This window comes from Homarus americanus, unplaced genomic scaffold (genome assembly GCF_018991925.1).
Source record: "Homarus americanus isolate GMGI-L3 unplaced genomic scaffold, GMGI_Hamer_2.0 scaffold30450, whole genome shotgun sequence".
NCBI classification, from domain to species: Eukaryota; Metazoa; Arthropoda; class Malacostraca; order Decapoda; family Nephropidae; genus Homarus; species Homarus americanus.
The window spans coordinates 267,727-289,319 of NW_024749195.1; the positions used below are offsets into that span (position 1 = coordinate 267,727).

General features: G+C 39.7%; 1 protein-coding gene across 2 annotated transcripts; it reads right to left on the minus strand.

Moving 5' to 3' along the window:
- Positions 1-2,444: 2,444 nt before the first annotated feature.
- Positions 2,445-21,073, minus strand: LOC121853294 (modular serine protease-like). 2 transcript variants are annotated; one of them, XM_042347317.1, is made up of 13 exons: positions 20,868-21,060; positions 13,019-13,145; positions 12,158-12,346; positions 11,782-11,953; positions 11,125-11,434; positions 10,721-10,811; positions 7,239-7,268; positions 6,685-6,866; positions 6,020-6,185; positions 5,582-5,669; positions 5,249-5,404; positions 4,766-4,898; positions 2,445-4,440 (listed from the first exon to the last, which is right to left on the minus strand). In XM_042347317.1, the coding sequence occupies exons 1-13, from the start codon at positions 20,935-20,937 to the stop codon at positions 4,232-4,234; spliced, it is 1,923 nt and encodes a 640-aa protein (XP_042203251.1). In that variant the 5' UTR covers positions 20,938-21,060; the 3' UTR covers positions 2,445-4,231. The 2 variants fall into 2 exon arrangements, with proteins under 2 accessions (XP_042203251.1, XP_042203252.1); XM_042347318.1 differs by lacking the exons at positions 2,445-4,440; positions 4,766-4,898; positions 5,249-5,404; ... (2 more) ...; positions 6,685-6,866; positions 7,239-7,268 and adding exons at positions 7,903-8,705; positions 9,021-9,208; positions 9,452-9,651 and having other exon boundaries at positions 20,868-21,073.
- Between the last annotated feature and the right edge of the window lie 520 nt (positions 21,074-21,593).

Consider the following 21,593-nt stretch of genomic DNA (forward strand, 5'->3'; position numbering starts at 1 on the left):
AGTACATATATTATTATTCATTTAAAGGCATTGATAAATCTTAATCTAAATTGAGTTGTCACATACACGATAATCTTCCTTGATGATTCAAACGTCAAATTTACCTTCAGTCAAGTTAATATTTATCAAGTGTCATGTGGGAGGAGGAAGATTAATAAATACAGTAAAGTATTATAAGACTACTATAATATATAATAGCAAGAAACAATCCAATAGCAATATGCAATTAAAAGTGGTAAACAAACTATGGCTACAGTACTTATATGATGAACTTAGAAAACACCGAATGCATCGATTAATTCACTTTCTAAATTAGATTCATAACGGAAAAATGTCTTTGGAATTAAACCATATATAACCCATAAGTAAAAACATGAGGATTTCTATAACTCCGCCCGTCCTTCTGTCCGTCCGTCTGTCTGTCTGTACCCAAATCCTGTTATCGTCAATTACATTGATTTTTTTTAATCAAACTTGGTACAATTGTTTAGAATAATAATACAAACGTGTTCACAGAATGGTTTTAGGTTTAGATGAATATTGGTGGACTACTGACCGTATATGATAGCCTATCCTAGAATGATAGCGGACTCGATAATACTGTCCAATACTTTGCTTTCTTGTTTTTTTGTTATTACCTCCACAAAAAAACGAGTTATTAGTAAATATTAAATTATTAAATGGTCATTCATCATATATTTGCCATGCCTTTGATTTTATATCGTTCTTATGATGATAGTAAAGTACAATGGGTGGAGAATAAGAAAACATCTGAAACGTAAATTTCTTCTCGAAAAATAAACATTATAAAAATTACTCTGGGTTGATTAATCTGGATTATTTTAAGACGTGTTGTGCCGAATTTGTTCTGTTGCATCAAAGTTGATTAATCGTAAGTTTTATAAGCATGAACTCTCAAGTGGTGTGTGAACGCTGACCATTGTGTTCATTTTAATTTATCATTTTTTCCATTTATCAGCTTACAAGTCGTTCGGGCGGTTAGTCTGTTCTTAAGTATAACAATTTATCATCCATTATTAATACAGAAGGAAACTGGAATACCCTGAGGACACCTGTGATGTTGGAAGGTAATGCTCACCACACCAGTAGGTAAGTCTGATGTCTAACGCAGCTCATCAAACTCACCCGCATTTTCCTTTATCGACCCATACACATTGGTCTTCATTTATAAGTTAGATGATGTGATAATCTACAATAACTCTACGTAATCTACGGGGTTTTAAGGGACCTGCCGGCTGAGAACAATCTAGAAAAACATCAATTAGGCCAGCCCCACATACCACCTGGTCGGCGTCATGTTGAATTTGCATGTAAAGTTTATCTGCTGTGGGTGATGCTTAGTGCTGTGACTTGCTGTGGGTGGTACTATGCTGTGAATTGCTGTGTTGTGACTTGCCGTAGATAAAGCTGTGCTGTGAATTGCTGTGACTCGCTATGCTGTAACTAACTATAGGTGATGCTTTGTGAGTTTATATTAAAACAAATAATCTAACCCTAAGGTATCGTCATGCGTCGAAAAGTAACAAATGTCTCCATGAAGTAATAATACCATAAGAGAGAAAGACTTATTAAATTAATCTTCCTTTTAAAAATCATAAATTCATTACAAAACAATTATCATAGACTTACAGGTGTATTGTGTATATTGGTTAATACGTTATTTCACTTACAGGGCAGTTGTGATGGTTGTATGACTCCACAAGATTACAACTGACGTGTCGGCTAATGGCTATAGACAAGAATCAAGATGAATTAACAACCAGGTTTAGACCAGAAAATGAGAACCGTGGTCTAACGTATAAAAGAAATTGAGACTAGTCCTTCTGAAGAGGTAAGTACCGACTGAGTTTAGTTTTGTCCAAATATATGACTGATTCTTCAAAATACGTGTGTGTGTGTTTATTGACAAGACGTTGTGTGTTTTAGCGGTGTTTTTTGAATGACTTAAGACTACTGAAGAGCTGAGGGGTTGAATCTTGAAGTGAAAAAAGCTGGGCGTTGAATCTAGCTGTGAAATAAGCTGGGGACGTTGAAGCTTCAAGTGTAATAAACTGGGGGCGTTTAATCTTCAGGTGAAATAAACTGGGGGCGTTGAATCTTCAGGTGAAATAAGCTGGGGGTTGAATCTTCAGGCGATCCAACTTACCTTAGAAAAATATCTCTTCACTAAATGTTATATGTCACAAAAGTTGATGGGTTACTGGTATGGTTCTTACACGTTGGCAAATCAGCGGACATTTTTTTTTCTTTTTATATTTTTTTTTCAGATAAAATATTAAACTCTGAAATGAATAAGTAATTTTGCTGTGAATTTTGTTCCCTTCTGCATAAGTGGCTATCACCCACAGATAAAGTGACTATGGATGAAGCGAATAAAAGAATTACAAATAAAGTACATATGAAAGGAAATGTAAATATATATAGATCTTGTATTTTTTTATTTATCATTTCACGAGTTATTATCTTCCTAGCCATTTGGAACAGTTGGCCCATCCAGTGTTAGGAGGAAACCGGAGTGCCCGGAGAAAACCTGTGATGTCTAGTAATGGTCACACTGGATAACACCCTTCTCACGTGTGTCTGGGTTCAGCAGCTCTCCAACCATTGACGTATTGGCGAGAGATACGCGTGTTAGTGCTGTACTACCATCATACCATATTGCTTTTATCCGCTTTGCCACTGATCGGTTCGTTAGCCACTTGGGCAATCGGTCACGTCTCTGTTACGCACTGTTAGCAAGTATGTAGCAGTCTAGTACGGTGAAACCTCTATTTAACGGTTACAGTATTGTAGTCTTTTAGAATTACCAATAAGCAATACTGTAATCACGTGGTTATGTCTTTATGGATTAAGGTCGGTATTTCATGGATCATGGATTCAAAAGTACCAGTAATGTTTATAAAATTTAAATTATTTTTTCAACATCTCAACTTCTTTTACTATATATACATAAATGCATATCTCCCCTATTAACTGAATAAATATTACATCTTGGGCATAAAAAAATAAAAATAAAATAAAATATAATATTGCATCTCTCTTGAGCCAACTGGTAAAGAAGGAAAGAAAATATCACAGAAAAAAATTTAACAAAGTAATAGAATATATATACAGTATACAGTACACAACGTGGATAAAAAATAAAATATTCACAACAAAAATGAGTCAACTCCCTCAAGCATTCTCATCACATTCAAAGATCTTATTCTTCGCAAAGATAAATAAGTCGAGCATTTACGCTTCCTAGGTTTAACATAATCACTTTTACAGATTATATTTACAATACGACCAGGAGTTTTGTCATGTAAAATCAATACTATTGGACACTGTTTTACTATATAACAATTTATAGAAAATATAATAGTTTATGGAAGATATATTTAAGTACTAGAAACGAAACACACACACATACACACACGCTCACTCACTCACAGGTGTAAACTCTCTCACACCATTTCATCAATCAGTTGCTCTTCAGTGGCTGCATGTTGTAGATGTGTGCTCTTTCCTGCTGCCTAATACTGAACATTCTATTTCTGTTGTTTATATTAAAAAATAGCAAATATCTATTAATTAATCTTTTTATAAAACTTTCATCTTTGTATCGTCTTGGAAAATCAGTTTCATATCTGCATCATTCCAACTTATGGTGTACAAGTACAGGATAAAACCGCATTTATCTTTTTTTAACAACAATTAAAAACGAGTTATACACAACACAGAGTTCTTGTACAGTATATATAAAACCGTAATTCATACAATATACACGAGCAAAATAAGTGTTAAGTCATACATATACAGTAATTAATAAACTTTTAAGTCTTTTTCATTGCACAAGTCGATTCATAAATAGAGCTGATGCACAATAAGCCATTTTGTGAAGTGAGGATCGGCACACTTGAGAGGTTCTATTGTATTATTAGCCACATTCCTGATCACAAATAATTTAAACTGCTCTGTAACTCCATAAATAACCAATCCTAGGATAATTTTTTGATCTACCTCTCCTACCATAACACGGGTACAGTATACGGTAATTAATTTTAATAAATGGGAGGAAAACTAAAAAAAAAGAGCCGAGTTTCTTTATTTCTCTAACGTTTCGCGCTACAGAAACGTTAGAGAGAGTAAAGAAACTTAGCTCTATTCCGTGTTGTCCCTCCCCGCCCCATACAAACCACTGTCATGGAGCGAACACTCGGTTAAATGATCAGGAACAGACTCCCTCGTGTACGCATCTGGATATCCACGTCCAGAACTCAGGGACTGAAGTGAATATGGTGAACTCCCTGGGGCACGCCGACTCCGAATATAACGACGATACGATCCCCGATATCACCCATTTCTCATGAGCCTCGTTTTGGACGTTGACCAGGTACGGCCCGCCTGATGAACCCTGGGCTAAGACCCGATGCGATTCTGTTGGAAGGAGAAATGGTTGTACAGTGAAACATCTATTTAACGGACTATATGATGGAAAGAATGTTATATCGAGGGTTCGTTAGATGTGAAACCTCCATCTAACGAACTAGAGATGAAAGTCCATTATATCAAGGATCCAATGACTAATTACTGTACTACAATCAATGACACACACGATCATTAATTAATTCTTCACTCAATGCCCTAAAACAATGACGATGATAATGACAGCAATACTGATGATGAGTGGCAACGAACTCCCCCTAATCAATGACATGTAGTATACTGTATCCGTCAAACAATTTCATCCAGCGTTACTTACTTGTATCAATAGCACAGAACTGGTCCTTGTCGATGGCTAAAGTGGCACAAGGACCGCGGATTGAGAGGCAGCGTGTGTCGTAATTCTGCGGTATCAACTCCCATCCATAGTTTAAAGATGTCCGAGCAAATGTCTGCGGAGAGAATAAAAACTTATTAATAATCTTATACGGAAAACAAAACTAAAAAAAAAAGGATTGTGTTTTGATTATTCAGTTTTACTCGTAATTTTGTACGAATACTTGAAACGACTGATAAATTGAGACATAAGTAAGTGTTATGAAGAGTCCTTAGCAACACCACAACATAATAACCCCTCTGAGCTGAATAAAAATCGTCTGGTATTACCCAAATAAAATATCAAAAGTGGCGTCCCCATAGGGAAGAGGTTAGGTATTATGAAAGCATTCTTAAAAACATGGCTTCTACTGTAATTAGAAAAGGCTTGACAAATACCAAAAAATAATCACATAAAAATACTAACTGCAGCTATTCTGTCCACTAAGAGTTCACCCGAGAGGACACAGGCAGGATAAACTTTGTGGGAAAAGATGATCTCTCTCTCCACCTGAACCAACGCTATGTCGTGGGAGGGTCGTCGGCCAGAGATAAAGCTAGGATTCAGTTTTACGCCAGTTACCTGAAAGGAGATATTATAGTTATTAATTACTGGAAATATTCATAGACGTAGATGATACCTCAGTATAAGTAAGCGAATGTGTGGAAGTGAAGAAAAGTCTAGTCTAAAGTTGCAGAGAAGAGAAGAAAAGAGAAAAAGCGATTAATTTCTAGTTATCAACCGATCGTTCACACTCACAAAGTCCTTTATAAGTTTTCCACTTGAATCTATTCGCTGGATCCTCAAGTTACGCACGTCCACCGTCTCTTTAGAAGTCTCCTGAGTTCTGCCATGAATGGAAACCATATATTATACAGTATTTCTATTTATCATTTCACCAGTGGCCATCATTTACATCAACAGTGAAATTACAAATCTGACAGTCAAGAACTCTGTAAAATATGCACAGGACTTGTGTCACCGTGAAAGACTGTTATAATACTCTGCAAAGCATCCCACAAATCATAATTCATTTACAGAGACACATCTCCTTCAAAGGGTTAAATAATTGTCATCAAAGGGTTATATCATCATCATCAATGGTTTAAATCATCACCAAAGGGTTCAAACATTATCCTCAAAGGGTCAAACTGTGTCCGTAATACTGGCAAAAAGTCTGAACTAACGTCAACAAACCTCGAAACGCAATGGGCAGCGGTGAGAATAAAGTGCGGAGTGATGATAGTCGCTGTGCAGATGTACCTCTCGAGAAGGAACAGCCCCACTAACCAAGGCCACTGTGGCTCTGGCTGGATTACACGCGACACACTTGGGTTTACGTATCGTGGTCGCCGGCCGCACACTGCAAGACAACAAAACATAATCAGACACCACTGGGTATGGTTCTTTTGGGTTACACAGTTTATATTATAACTTTCTTAGATTATAGTAACCTTAATGAACTACTGTATATGAGATGCCTTACTGGTACGTCCCTGAAGAGAAAATCCTGATTCCTTGGTGCAACAAAGCACTGTACTGTACTTTGTTGTATCGTCGTGGGCAATGAGAAGATTTTCAATGTATTAAAGGAAGAATTTATGATATAAAAATAAAATACCGGTAAAAGTCAAACACACGTTACAAGAGGTGTTGGTGGTACAGTGATAATATGTGTATCTCTCATAATATGTCCTGGGTTCAATCCCCAACTCAAGACAGATGTAAGAAGAATGTTATCCAGTGTGATACTAAAAATGAAACACGACAGGTTTTCTCCGGGTACTCCAGTTTCCTCCTGTGCAATAAAGGTCACAACAAAGCTTAGAAGGTCATAACAAAGGGGGCACTGCAGAACTCACCATGAGAATTGATAAAGTTCGGCTGACACAACAATCGTGTCGGCTTGACAGTGCTATCCTGGTTGCCGTATGGGAGCCACATGCCATCAGGTTGGCACTGTGCAAGATGCGTTGTGCCCCAGCAGTCGGCCATAACCACACTCAGCACTGGGACGCCTTCTGTCGACCCACAGAGGGGAGAGCTGTAGGTCAGGAATAAATTTTTGAGCCATTGATACAGGAGTCAGTTGAGAACCTAACATATTTAAGACTCATGGATAAAGGAGTCAGTTGAGAACCTAACATATTTAAGACTCATGGATAAAGGAGTCAGTTGAGAACCTAACACATTTAAGACTCATGGATAAAGGAGTCAATTGAGAACCTATTTAAGACTCACTGATACTCGAGTCAGTTGAGAACCTAACTCATTTAAAACAAAATTTACGACACAGGAAGCCAAAATTTACAGGCAGGCGATGCACAGTGCCACATCTTAATACATCCACAAGTTTTAAGTCATTTAGGAAACTGACTGTAAGAGTAATAAGGTTAAACAAGGTCAATTAACTTACTTGGGACTCCTGACGATTCCCTCCAGGTTCCTGCGAAAGAGAAAAAAAGAGAATTAAATCCTTTTATCTGATTGAAAAATGGGTGTTATTACAGTGTGAGGGCCTACCAACAGTCAAGTTAGGTCAAATTGGGATGGGATGGGATGGGATGGGATGGGTTGGGTTGGTTTGGGCTTAGTTAGAGAGATATCTTGGTAGCACTGAAAAATAGTCACGAGGAGAAAGTCTATTGATTCAGGAACTGGGACAATATATTTACAGGTGTCTTTTGATGTACGGATTATCACCTTACGGATGATCGATTTACGGATGATAGCTTTATGAAGGATTGATTTACACAAGAATCACTTTTCGGAGGATCAATTTACGAATCTCTTACGTAAATCGTCTCATGGTTAGTAGTTTTATAAAAGATTTACAAACACAGATCTGGGGTACAAACACAGATCACAGATACAAACACAGATCTGGGGTACAAACACAGATCTGGGGTTAAGAGGCAGAACAGCTCCATCATAATCAGATCTGTTGCTCCTTATACAGATTAGTTCTATCAGCTCCAGATTATTTCCTGTAACCCCGCTGTTTTTTATCCTCCCACTGATATTAGTTCATATACCTTCCTTTACTAACACACCACGCAAATTGATAATGAAAACCAGCGTAATAACAAAACATAAATTTACTTGAATTTTACAATGTAACAAAATTAACTGATAATTTCTCTCCACTACTACCTAACTAAATTAACAGAATGACTTTAACCTTAATTAATATCATGACAAAAGAAACATACACCTTTAGGAAGATGATATGTGATTATTTGGTCTATAGTGTGTTAGTATTTTGAGTGTTGCTCTGACTGATCTTGTAGATATAATACTGTATGGTGTACCTGTAGTTCTATGATGGGGAAAAGTAAAGGTGAAATATTAATGGATATATAAGTATTTCTCTTCAAGTTCTCCATCACTTCCTTGCCTAAAAATCTCACGTTCCAGTTTACCATATTTGCATAGAAGAGCTCCAGTAACTTTTCTTTCCTTTTTTACCGTTTTTGACATGTATTAAATAATTAGTCTATTATCTATATCGTTTGTATCAGAGACCAGAACTTTTAAAATTATTCAGGATTTCTATCACTTTGGCGGCAAGAGCTAGTTGATCCTGCTTAGAGAACTGCTTCAGTGTAGCTTCCACCACAATGGCAAGACCAGACCCAATTGTTATTTCTTTGGGTTTAGAGGCAGTGGCAATATTAAGATCATTATCACCCATTTGCTCTTCCTTGTAACTTGATGTTGGTGTCAAGGGTAAGAAAATAGATTGCTCTGAGGCGACGGATATCGATGTTGACGTTTCTTCTGAAGGGGACAGAATGCTCGAACTATCGACGTCGAATGGCCCTTCCCATATGTTTGCATCATCGACACTAGCAGACGTTGTTGTTTCAGGTTCAGGAGATGCCTGGAAAAAAATAATAATTAGGTAAAATTATACATAAGTGGTAATGAGTTACTATACTAATTACTAAACTATGAGTGCCTGTGGACTTATATGGAGGGTAGATCAACATACGAACTGGGTCTCAAGAACAGTGAATGCAAAATACCTTGAAATGGTTTATTCAAGGGGAAAAATTGCAAACATACGAGACTAATTCAAACTCAAATACCGAACGTCCGAATAACAAGAGAATGATACCTGACCTTATCTTCATATCTATAATTGTTGTATATAGAGAGATTTTGTTTGTGTGGCCATATTCTCTTATACCGATACCTTTTGTTCTACAAGGAACGTCCAAGTGGTGGGTAGGTAGTCCAAAGTGTCGTTGAGAAAACACATGTGTTGAAACAGTTCCCACTCGACCACTGGTTTACCCGCAGAGTCACTCTGAGTTTTCTGGAGTTGTCGATACTCCTTCCGAAAGCGTATCTTCAGCGTCTCAAATTTGACCCTGACATCATCTACACAACAAAGAAGAAATTAGAATTGAAGTTAAATAAAGTATCCAGAAACATATTTTAGCCTGATGCAAACTTGAATTTACCTAATCTTATTGTGCTAACTCAACCTAACGTATGGAAGAACACACACTTCCTCTATATCAATCTTTAATGCTAGAGAATTGTAAGATTAAAACTCAAACTGTATCAGAGCAGATTTTAGACATATATCATTAAATACAATCAAGCAATACAAAGGCTTACCTGCCTGTAAACCCAGCAGTTCAGGATATACTGAGATCAGTATTTCAGCCACTACTGAGAATGAGGACACCCTGAAGTTGGTGTTAGTGTAGAGAGCATGGCTGGGGTCCCACAGATTTCGGTGTGTCTGGACTAGTTCTATCAAGGAAATTTCGGACTCCCTGATCCATGTAAAATTGGTGGGAGGGCTCAGGTGGCAGCTGTAGACGTTTGGGGAGCGCATCGACCCAGGCAGCAACAGGACGTAAATGATAGCATTGCGATGTCAGGTCAGCTATTGTTGTAAAATTAGGTTTGCTCAAATATATTTTTCAATTCTCCGTACAAAAAAAAAAGACAATTTATAAATATATGTATAATTATTAAATGATTTTTAAGAATAAATAAAACACCAATTCTCTTGTGACTCGCTCAAATTCGGCGGAGCCTAGAGTGCCATGAAACGATTTAGATGGAACTCCGATCCTGCCAGAATATACCGGCAACTATCCTTTATCTCCAGCCGATATTTAGTTGCCGCATGAAAGTTCCTGTTACACTGTACCACCTTGAGAGCATCGTCCTCTTCTATGGTTCTAGATGAACTCACCCTGTATAGGTAATTTATTCAGCTGAGAGTAATCCCTACCATTCAATGGGTTTAAGAGACACAAGTCATAGTTTCTATAATTGGATGAGTAATGAAATAGACTACTGGGAGCAACACCAAGACCTCAGCACTCACTCTCCCTTACCCCAACCAAGTTTACAACACAGTGCAATAATCCCACACAGTCTATAGCCAATTGGACCCCCCTCCCTCTCCACACACACACACACACGTCAGGATACAGTACACCAACCAGGGTATATATATATCACAGCTGAAAGACAGAGCAGAATAAGAGTTAGTACCAGCCATGAGAGTCGAAGGCCAGCCCCCCTCCCCCCCACACCCCGTACAATGGTGGGTCCGAGGTGGTAGAGGTGTCATTCGGTGGAGTTGAGACATTACGAAGCTTCCACGTGGCAAAGAAAACCTCCAGGAAGGGTTTGCACCGGGGCTACGGACTTAATGAAACCCGTTTGGTAAATTCTTTCTCTCTGATGAAATATTAAAAAAAGGCGGAGTACCTTATTAGTGGCTAAAACTGAACTACGACAGAGAACAGACAGACAGATGGACAACTCCAGGGCTACTGTATATCCCTCCCCCTTACCTGTAGCCATTTCAGTCAGGGTGATAATAAATAAGAATGTACAAAACAGTAATTCAAATCAGCAACTTACACAATCGCCTGGGCACCACAAGAGAGGACCTCCACACTCATCCTAGCATATGACCCTGGTGCCGGCTGCGTACTACACACCACAAAGTTAACTGTAATGGAAGGATTATTTCTTAAGTTTACCAGCAAGTGGGTCAACACACTAGTATGGATTGCTATCGATACAACACAAAAACTAAATATAATTCTGTACTGGACATAATATATAAAATGAATGAGCATGTCTTCCGATATAAAATTAATCAGCATGTCTTCCGATATAAAATTAATCAGCATGTCTTCCGATATAAAATTAATCAGCATGTCTTCCGATATAAAATTAATCAGCATGTCTTCCGATATAAAATTAATTAGCATGTCTTCCAGATAATTAATGTACAAACTGGACATTGACAAAACACTGACCAATGGCAGAACAAGATTGTAAGTTGCTGCAGGGGACACAGAAGTGGTTATTTGGTGCCGGGCAGGAACACTTGGACAGAGCTTCACAGTTAGTACCCGTAGGCCCTCCTCCGGGTACTATGACGCCAGAGTCGGGCGTTGGGGTGACCACGGGTCGGGGGGTGACCACGGGTGGGGGGGTGACCACGGGTGGCCTTGGTGTGGCTATTCCAGGACTTGCTGTGGTCACAAACGTGTGATTAGGGCCACAGTTCTCCGTCGACTCATCAGATCCATCATTACAATCCACGGTTTTGTCACATTTCTTTTTCTGTTATGGGATGACAGTAAACAATGGGTTAGCAAAATAATTCATTACCAAGTACATCTGGCATTACCCTACGTTCACAGCAGAGACAAAAAACAAACAATTCACAAAGATTTAAATCCCTGACATCTGCTGCCCCCCAACAAACCATTAACCTGGGAAGAATTAAAAGAATAACTTGGGCCCCAGACAATGACCCAATTATGCTTCACCTTTCTTGAGCTTTATATGCCCAGGTTTATGTACCCCACTAATACATCATACACGAAATTGGCAGATAAGAAAAACGACAAATATGGGTCACGTTTCTTTCTCCATTTCAATAAATCCCCAAAAAGAAACTGACTTACCGCATCTATGCAGCCTCCATAACTGCACCGGAACTTGGAAGACGAACATGTCTTTGTCCTGCAAGCTTTAACAGTCTCATCTGAACCATCAGCACAGTTGGCATTGCCATTACAAGACCAAAGTCTCCTGATGCAAGCACCATAATCACACTTGAACTCACGTCTCGAACAGCTATAATAAATAAAAGGTAAAGTGAACAGCAGGTAATGAGAAAATGGTCTTCTATCCTGAACTCATCTAATTTAATCAAGATGTTCTTCATAAGGGATTAAACAGGTCCCTATACAGCACAATGAATGGTGTATAACATGACCACAGAGATGCAAAACCTCAGCCAACACCCAGTGCAGTATTTATTCAATTTTGGTAACTCACTGTTTTGCCTTGCATTTTTCTGGCGTCTCATCTGAACTGTCCCAGCAGTCCTTGTGACCATTGCAGAGGAATGCCTGTGATATGCACCCACCATAGTCACACCGGAATGTGGCAGTACCAGCAGCGGCAGCATTGTCGAAAATATCTCCGAAGTTCCCTAAGCCTCCCACATTTAGCTCTGCTTCGCTCCTGAAATAGTGAGGTGAAGATTAGATACAAAAATATTAATGAAAATTATAGTGAATTATAGTGAGTACATAATAATCTCAACAGACAATGTAGATATCAAAATAATGAATAAAAATGTACAGTACTTGTTTATCATCTGAAGACTACAGTATTACAGTAGGGCAAAAAGTTAAATATAAAATTAAGACTGAAGCTGACGAGAGATATTTGCGTTAATAAGTCAGTGGTGGTGGTTTGTAAGTAATCTTTAAGACTGACGTCATCAAAAAGCATTAATTGGTCTTTATTACGTTAGGTGCGAAAGACAAAAACCCAGTACAGTATTCGGACATTTGGGCCATGGACCCCGACCCCGACCCCCAGAAGTTTGGGCCATGTGCTGTATGTTGGGCCATTTCAGTAACAAATAACCACTGTCTGCTTGTTAGAGACCCCCCAAAAGACGATAGAGAAACAGTTACAGTAGTGCTGTCTTCAGAAAACGTATTACTACACGTGATATTATATTCAGTAGTACAATTCTTAATAATCGCAAAAATAAGCAAATTAGTTTTCCGATTATAATAGCCGACAATAATAATGATAGACATTTCTTTATGCTGAATTAGGCTACGTTATGAGATGCAAGAATTAGGACATAGATTTTACATTTCATTGACATATCCACTTTACCTGCACTGCTTGTCAGCGCACAGTTCCTTGGTCTCGTCAGATCCGTCGGAACACTCGATGTAGCCGTCACAAGCTTCTACACAAGTGCCGTCACACGGAACCTGCGTTAACGTGCACGACTGTGTTGCTGTGGAGGACAAAATAATGTGGTGAGCTTTGCTTCCAACAGGCAACAGTATCATGTGAATGTTTGGAATATTCAACGTTTTTCCTCAGATGGATAAGTCGACCATCGGGCAGTGTGTACACGAGAGTAGGGGGGGGGGGGTATGGAAAACAGCGAAGGAGTCCAATTAAAACCGCAGATAAGACTATTTTTTTTGAGGGGGCCGTAACTATAGGTAGTAGGCAGCTACCAAACAAGGAGGTACTACCATCTGGGAACATATTGGAAGCATAATGTGTTGTCTAATGGTAGACCCTGTTGCCATATGGCATCACGAAAATTGTGACCAAGTCCCAGGTTGCTGATCTGACTTTCTGCTTCATTTACACGATTGCAGGGTTTCAATTGTTTTTCTTACTTTGACAACACAACATACATATATTGTTTCTCAATTTTCATCTTTTTTTCATTTTTGTATTTCTTTCTGGTTCTCTATTATTATTATTATTATTATTATTATTATATTTTCGCCCCCCAGGCCCCGATGCGGGTCAGTGACCTGTTCCCGGCTGGGCTTAAAAAAAAAAAAAATTCGGGGTGTGGATTTTCCAACTCTACCGACCAAGATGCCACACAGCTCCAGAGGGTAAATCTTTCAAGGTCACGAGAAGGGAGGTGAGATGGGTTTTTTAGCTTCTCGGGAGGAGGTGAGGGGGGGGGGAGTCTTTGAACCTTTAGGGGGCTGAGAGGGGGATATCAGTGATATCATATCACCTCTTAATTAAACACCCTTACGCTTACTGGAGAGGTAGACTATATTAGGTTAGGTAGAGGTCAGATTAAGTTAGTATTAGGGTGTTTAATTATCAGGTGAGAGAAGCTGGGGGCTATAATCTTCAGGCGATCCAATTTACACCTGCCTGTGAAGCCTTAATTTTTGTTTTTTACGAATATGTGATTCACTACTACAATGGAAATTACAAAATCATTAAAGTCATTTCGTAGGATAAATTGCGTGATAGTTTTGATCCACGGATGATACAGTACATTACATAAATAAGATGATACAGTATAGTAGAACATTAAGTGTGAAAATAGTTGATACGTTGAATTGTGGGGTTAATGTGTAGTCGTGTGGTGCTGGGGTGGCGGTGTGTTGAAACTGACAAGATAACAGGCACAGCGCGGGTATGCTTGTCCCTGTCGGGTACATAGCTGCCGTAGAGGTGGAACCAAATTAGTCCATATTTTTTCTCCTAACTTGAGATTTAAAAACATCCATGACCTAGAGAATGACATTACTACTGCTTCATGAGTCTATATTAAGTGTGTAACTAGAAGAGTTCTCTTATTTCAGTTACGATAGTGTAGTTAATTACGAAACGCGATGAGAATCCGCATCTAGAGTTGTGTTGGTGATATTCTCTTGCTTTATATAGTTCTCTTCTATTAATAAATGCGATATACAAAACAGTAGGAAAATACAAGTAACGCAGGATATACTTTACATAAGAGAAACCAGAGCGGAAGCAGTAACATTACGCAGGAAGAACAGTGCGACTATTTTTTGTTTTGTTATTCAGGAAGAAACGTTTTCGTTATCCATTTATAAAATATTGTGTGGTTAATAGATGGAAATACTAAAAATCTGATTATCTTTTTCCTTAATTCAAACAATCTTAAAGTAGTTGAGTAGTTACCCAAAAGTATGTTTTTTATTTGAATCACTGTACCTGTAATCTTTTGGTTTTTTTAGCTGACGGACGGTAGGTTATAAGTCTCGTCCCAATTGCAATTTATTGGCTCACACAATATTCGCTTAATATTGACAAATCACAAATAAATCCATATAAAACTTAAGGATACTCGATTATGGCTCAATTTAATGCTGAAGTTAATGTATGTAAAGATATAACTGCTTGAAAATATTAACTTTCAAGATATGGGTGGAAAACTGACCAAGAATGGCGGTATCGCCATTTTCTCCCCAGGAATGTGGGTTTTCGTTGTACAGTTGCCTACATAAATTTCGAAACACATCATGTTAGCCCAAGGCAGTATCTGGCAACAGGTCAGATTTATATGCGAAATTTCCTATAAAACCTCTGGTATTAATGACACAATTCATCTAATTATTAGTTTGCAACAATTACTCAGTATACACCAATCACAGCCCACGTGACAAACGGTTGTTTATTCGCTAAAAGAATAATACAGTACGTACTTATAGAGGCAGTTGCCAGTTGCCGCCATGGGCTAACATGATTTGTATAGGTAACTGTACGTCTGCCAGATCAGCAAAGTTCAAAGAGCACTAGACCTCATCAGTGAAGAATGTATGAGTCTCGGGCTCAAGATATCAATCCCAAAATCGAAAGCCATGAGGATTGGACACCATGAGCCGGTGACACAACTGCAAATACAAGGTATTGCCCTACAATGGGTCAATGTATACAAATACCTGGGCATCTGGATTGACAAAGGCCTCAAATTTGACAAAGAGATAAACTATCTAAGAGACCGAATAGGCAAGAGATTCAACATGATGAGAGCCATTACAGGATCCAAGAAAACATGGCTATTGTGCGCAGCTGACGCTGTAAATCGACTGGAATTGAAAGACACAATCATCATTAAAGGACCTGATACAATGAGTCCAGACTAGAGCACCCCAGCACCATGGGAGTCCCCGCCAGCAGTCTTCAACATTCTACAAACTGGGACAAGAAAGGCCGACTCTAACTCATATGAGCTCCGACAGGTAGCAGAGAGAAACATGAAGGCTCTATCACCACGCAATAGTACAGTGTATTACACAGACGGTTCAGTAGAGCCTACCAGTACAAAGGCAGGGGCAGCCTTCACCATAGAAGGAGGTAACACGTCCCTTTGGAAAACCTCAGATGGATGCTCCACTTTGCAAGTTGAGCTAGCTGCCATACTTGGAGCCCTAAGACACGCTTCCATAAACAGTCAACAAGGCGTTGTAATACACACTGACTCATGATGTGCTATTGAAGCACTACAATGCAGGGACCCTGGAGACAACATTCATCTCATAACATCCGTTGTTGGCCTACTGCAAGGGTTAAGACAAGACCGGCTAGTTATCATTAACTGGGTGCCCAATCATATCGGAATCCCAGGGAATGAACGAGTTGATGCTGCTGCCAAGGCTGCGTTAGAACAGCGAAACATTGAGATGAACATCCCGCCCAGTCAGGAGCAGATAAAGAAGACCACAATAACACAAACTGCCCAGTGGAAAGTAGACAAACATAGAAGATTAACACCAGTATCACGATCGGCCAGGTGGTACTATCAGGTCACGAATTATGAGACCACCACCACTCATGAAGGATATAACAAGAAGGGAAGAAGCCATCTTCCACCGATTGAGACTAGGATACCCATGCATATGGGAAATCATTGTACAAGTACCATCAGAGCAGCACATGTGCAAGATCTGCGACAATGGAGCAGAAAACTCACTGCAGCACTACCTCATAAAGTGCCCTGGAACACAATTAGCTAGGAGAAACATACAACCCCCTATCACAGCAGAGAAGGTTGCCAAAATGCTAACCACCAACCACTCTCAAAAAATTCTACAGTTTCTTAACGAGCATCCACCCCCACGCTAGTGGTGGAGATGTACAGTTAACTAAAAAGATGCTGGTGTTTTACCCCAGCAGTGGGTGGACCAGGATTTTAGCTTCAGGTCCGCGTAGGTAATATTCCTACAAATCCTTAAAAAAAAAAAAAATCGTTCTGTCCGCACTGGACTACTCTACAACCCCAGCGACCTACGCAACCACGGCAGGCAGAGTATTCCATGAATACACTGCTGTGCGCCATGCTGCCGTGGACAACTCAGCGGCCACACTATCACTTAGCTCCGGTCTCGTCAACCGGATGAACGCTCCTCAGACGAGCAACACCTCACAAGACATGAGGGGCCTGCTACAGTCTCTACACCGCAGGATGGACACCCTCGAGCAGCTCTGCTCCTCCAAGCCTGCTGCTGTTCCTGTTCCTGCCCCACGCACTGTGTCCTACCAACCCCGACGTCTTCGTCCTGCCTTGGACGCCGCTGCCAGCTCCCAGCACAGTGCACCTACCCTCTGCTGGTACCATCAACGCTTCGGTGCTAACCCTAGACGTTGTGAGGCTCCCTGCAACTACTCGGGAAACGGCATCGACGGGGATTGGTAGACGCCACAACCTCCGTCACTTCAGGCGTCTCACTGCTGCATATCACCGACCGCATCTCCGGCAGGAAATTCCTCGTTGACACAGGGGCATCGGTCAGCATCATCCCTCCCTCACCACGAGACACATCAAAGCAACCCTCATATGACCTGTTTGCCGCCAACGGTACCCCCATCGCCGCCTACGGCGCACACATCCTCGCCTTAGACCTTGGTCTTCCCAAGACTCTGCGCTGGTCCTTCCTGGTGGCAGACGTTTCTCAACCCATCCTTGGCTTCGATTTCCTCACTTTCCACAAGCTCGTCGTTGACCCAAGCAACCTCTGCCTCATCCATGAGCCTACATCACACACGATCCGGGGTACACGTGGAACGGTCACAAACATCATCACCTGCCTCTCGCAATCCAACGAGTTCCCCTATTTGCTCGAGGAGTTCGATGAACTTTTCTTACCCCGAGTCTCTCCACCACCACCTACGTCGGGAATCTTCCACCACATTGAGAAACGTTATTGTGGGTTTCCTTTCTCACCTCCATCCTGAGTGAGAGATCTCCTCTATGTACATGCATATGTGAACCAAACAAAAAGAAATTTGACTACTGGCCACATAATGTATACTACACCTAACGCTGGTGGCATTTAAACTGAAGGATCCCACAGGAAATAAGTATTTCTTTGATTAAACTTGATGTGATGTCAAGGAGGAGGAGCAGAGCAGATATCATCTAATATACTATAGGACTAGCTGTCTGTCTGTCTGTTCTGGGCAGCCGAAACGGCACAATCGTTTTTCATCAAACTTGGTGGAAAAATCGCAAAAAATTCGTACAGTGGAACAAACCTGGTCCCATGTCGATGGTTTCTTTAGGAAGGCATTAATTAACCATTTTATTTACAATGGAAAACGATGCAAGTCTACGGACTTGGCGCACCCTAATTACCAAGCAAGTCTACGAACTTGGCGCACCCTCATTCGCTGTACCCTAGCCAAGGGCGAGCGTTCAAACTTTCACTGGGCACTAAGGTGCCCACGATCACTTGTGTAGAACTATAACATCAGCAACTATTAATGTCACAACAATAAGACGCATTAGTCCTTCACTCATAATTTACATTATGCCCCAAAATATCAACTTCAAATGCACAGTATACGTCAATTGTTATCTTCATAGTAAATGTAACCGAGTCTATAGAAAATCCTGCCTCGTACAATTTTCGATGATAAAAACTTTTCAGATAATACCACATATAATATAATGATTAAGCTTAAGCATTCATGTATAATGTATTACTTTAGTGACGAAAAAAATATCCATGTATATATGTGCAACCAAGTAAGAAGATTAATTATTGATACCCACGAGACAAACTGATATTTTTTTCTTCATTAAACCAATTTATTATCGTTGGTCATAAATTTATGCCTGAGATGACACATTTATAGAAACTCAACTCGGCATAAAACACATATTACAAAAGCAGGTGTGTCATAATAGTCTATTCGAAAAGTAAACTTAAAACAATAAAAATTTTCTACTATACACTGTTGGCAATTACTAAGACATGCACGGGCTCTTGAATGCAGTGATGGTCGTATTTTCTTCCAATATAAATATGTAATGTTGCAACTTTTATCTGTAAATTTCCAGCAATAATTACGTCATCTAAAAAAATGGGGATATAGACTTGAGTAAGAGGGAAGGGGGCAACGAGAACCAGTCATGTAAGTTTTTTTGACTCTTGCACGTGGAAAAACCAGTCGAGGGTTTGTAAGATTCAGTGGAGGTTAGCCTCACCTCTCACAGCACTGTTGGCCGGATGCAAGTTGTTTTCATTCAGATATCAAGACGACTAAAAAAAACATTCTAGTGACCAAAACATCTACCATAGTCAGTAACTTATTTCAGAAGTTCAATTATGGTAAGAGCTGGGGGGTTATTGTTATTATTTGTTCACAGGAGGCATCATCAAGGTGTGTCTGGATTCTCTGGAACAAAAAATGTCACGCTAGAATGGGGAGACTTTAAATGTTCATAATTGACGTAACAGTAATGATTTTTGGTTCCTTATATTCACACACACACAGTAGCACACTCCTCCATTGAAGCTGTCACCAAGTTAGCTACGTCAGGTGAGCGCACAGTGGAAAAATTAACTTCCCACTTCCCGGAAATGTTTGCGGCTCTTTCTGCGGGATTCCCCAACACGTACACTCCACCAATATGTATTTCGTGACACTTGTCGGCTCATTTCTTAATCCTGGTTAACACAAACGCCAAAAAATCAGCTATACCGAAACTCACAGCTGTGTACGAAACTATATAAACACTGAGATTTGGGTATTTTTAGTTACTAGAGTATAATGAGAGCATATTTGAGGATGATCCATTTCTGTCACTGGGGATGCTTTTTGACCGTTGATATGGCTGGATATTAAAAAGGTCAACATTCCCAAACTATCTATGCTAAGTTTGCACAAGATGCGGGTTGTCACATGAGTTTGATAGCCTAATCTAACCTAATTTAATCATTTATAATAAACTAAGGAATCGGACTTCTCAATACAGTAGTGGATACCGTAAACCCTCTTCCTACCGGACTTCTCAATAGCGGATATTCTCAATAGCAGAATCCTCCCAATAATGGACGGAGGTTGCGAGAATTAGTCAGGTATTGGAGATAATTTCACGGTGAAAGATTGTATTTTTTTATGGCATACCAACCCATGTTTTTTCTTAATATGTCAATATATTAACAGTCTTCAGTATTCTCACCTTGATCATTAACTATATTTCCTAAAACTCATCCAATTTATTTAACCTTTTCATTACTGGACTTCACATATAATATTTTATTTGGCTAACGGCAGACGATGTTTTTCAGCACAAGGGATGGAGCATTAAAGATCTACTAGGCTAGCAATTCATTACGTAAATTTGGGTACTCATGGTTTTGGGATTTTCCAGAATTCCGGTTATGCTCTCATTAATTAAAGAGTAACCCACGAAAATACCACACATGTGCAAGGTGTTTAGAAAGTCCCTTGAAGTTTGAGGTTACATAGATCAAGGAGGAAGTTACACATACTGTACGTAGAAACCACCAGTATGTGCGCCACCATAACTATTCTTCACTTTCCTGTAGTTTTAATGTATACAAGATCACGACCGGGCGCCTGTAATTGTGTGGGTCTGTTATGGTGGTAATTCATCCTAAAAGTTGCAGTCTGTGTCTCATTGCAATACAGTATTTCCTTCTTTATTGTGTGTATGTGGGACTGATAAAGGCCTTTTAACCTCTTGGATATCTGCCATGATGCATGACTTGTTGATAACCAATCCCAGCCATCAATTGCTGAATTCCTTTGCGTGTGCTACCCATCAAGAAGTATTATGAGTTCATGTAATCGTGCAACATAGTCCCCGAAACCTTTAATGAAGCGTATCAATCAAGTAACATAGAGAAAAGCATCAAAATTGAGGAAATAAACATACACGCCCGCCAGCTCTGTGATGTGTTTTTTATCGTACCTGCTGGCTGAAGGAACATGAAGAGGAGTGTGGCTAGAGTGATGAATTCCAGCATCTTGTGTTCTTCCATAGGGGAGTATTACTCGACTCACCACGAATACGCGCCAGCTTTAAGGACACCTAGCAGGCAGTCCAATCCTACCACCACAGCTCTGCCACCGTCACTGGTTAAACTTCAGGATACATTGAGAAGGGAATCCCCACTACCACACTCGGGCAGTTGCCAGTTGTGCAGCGTTTGTCAATGGAATAAGACAATGTAAAATCTTCTCTGTGATTAATTGTAATTACTGCGGATTTAGGGAAAATCATAATCCATAGCAATAGTAATTTACAGATATAATAGATTCCTTATTATTATTGTACTTTACTTGGATATCGTTGGACGCATTGGCAAGTCGTGACAAAAAGAGGAGGTGCTGCACGAAATTAAATGAGAAACACCACCAAAACATACATGTTAAATGCTCTTCACCTGCCACATTAGATGATAATTGTTTATAACTATAATATTCAGTGGCAGAGAGTAGAAAGGGGGGGGGGGGCCTTAAAGAATGGGCAGGAGTTTTACATGCCACGGAGAGTGCCCCCCCCCTCCCCTCACTGTATATCGCTTCACCTTCTTACGTAAAAGTTAAATGTACTTTGGTCAGTGTCAAGTTGTTTTAGCCAGTTAAATGTACTTTGGTCAGTGTCAAGTTGTTTTAGCCAACGAGTTTTAGTGTG

Bases quoted from the DNA above. Each gene is read 5' to 3' on its own strand.
- LOC121853294 (XM_042347317.1), bottom strand. From the start codon at position 20,937: ATGGAAGAACACAAGATGCTGGAATTCATCACTCTAGCCACACTCCTC. The intron at 11,435-11,781 runs GTAAGTCAGTTT...ATCCCATAACAG, and splicing joins ATGGAGGCTGCATAGATGCG to AAAAAGAAATGTGACAAAAC. The intron at 6,186-6,684 runs GTGAGTTCTGCA...GTTGTCTTGCAG, and splicing joins GAACTTTATCAATTCTCATG to TGTGCGGCCGGCGACCACGA.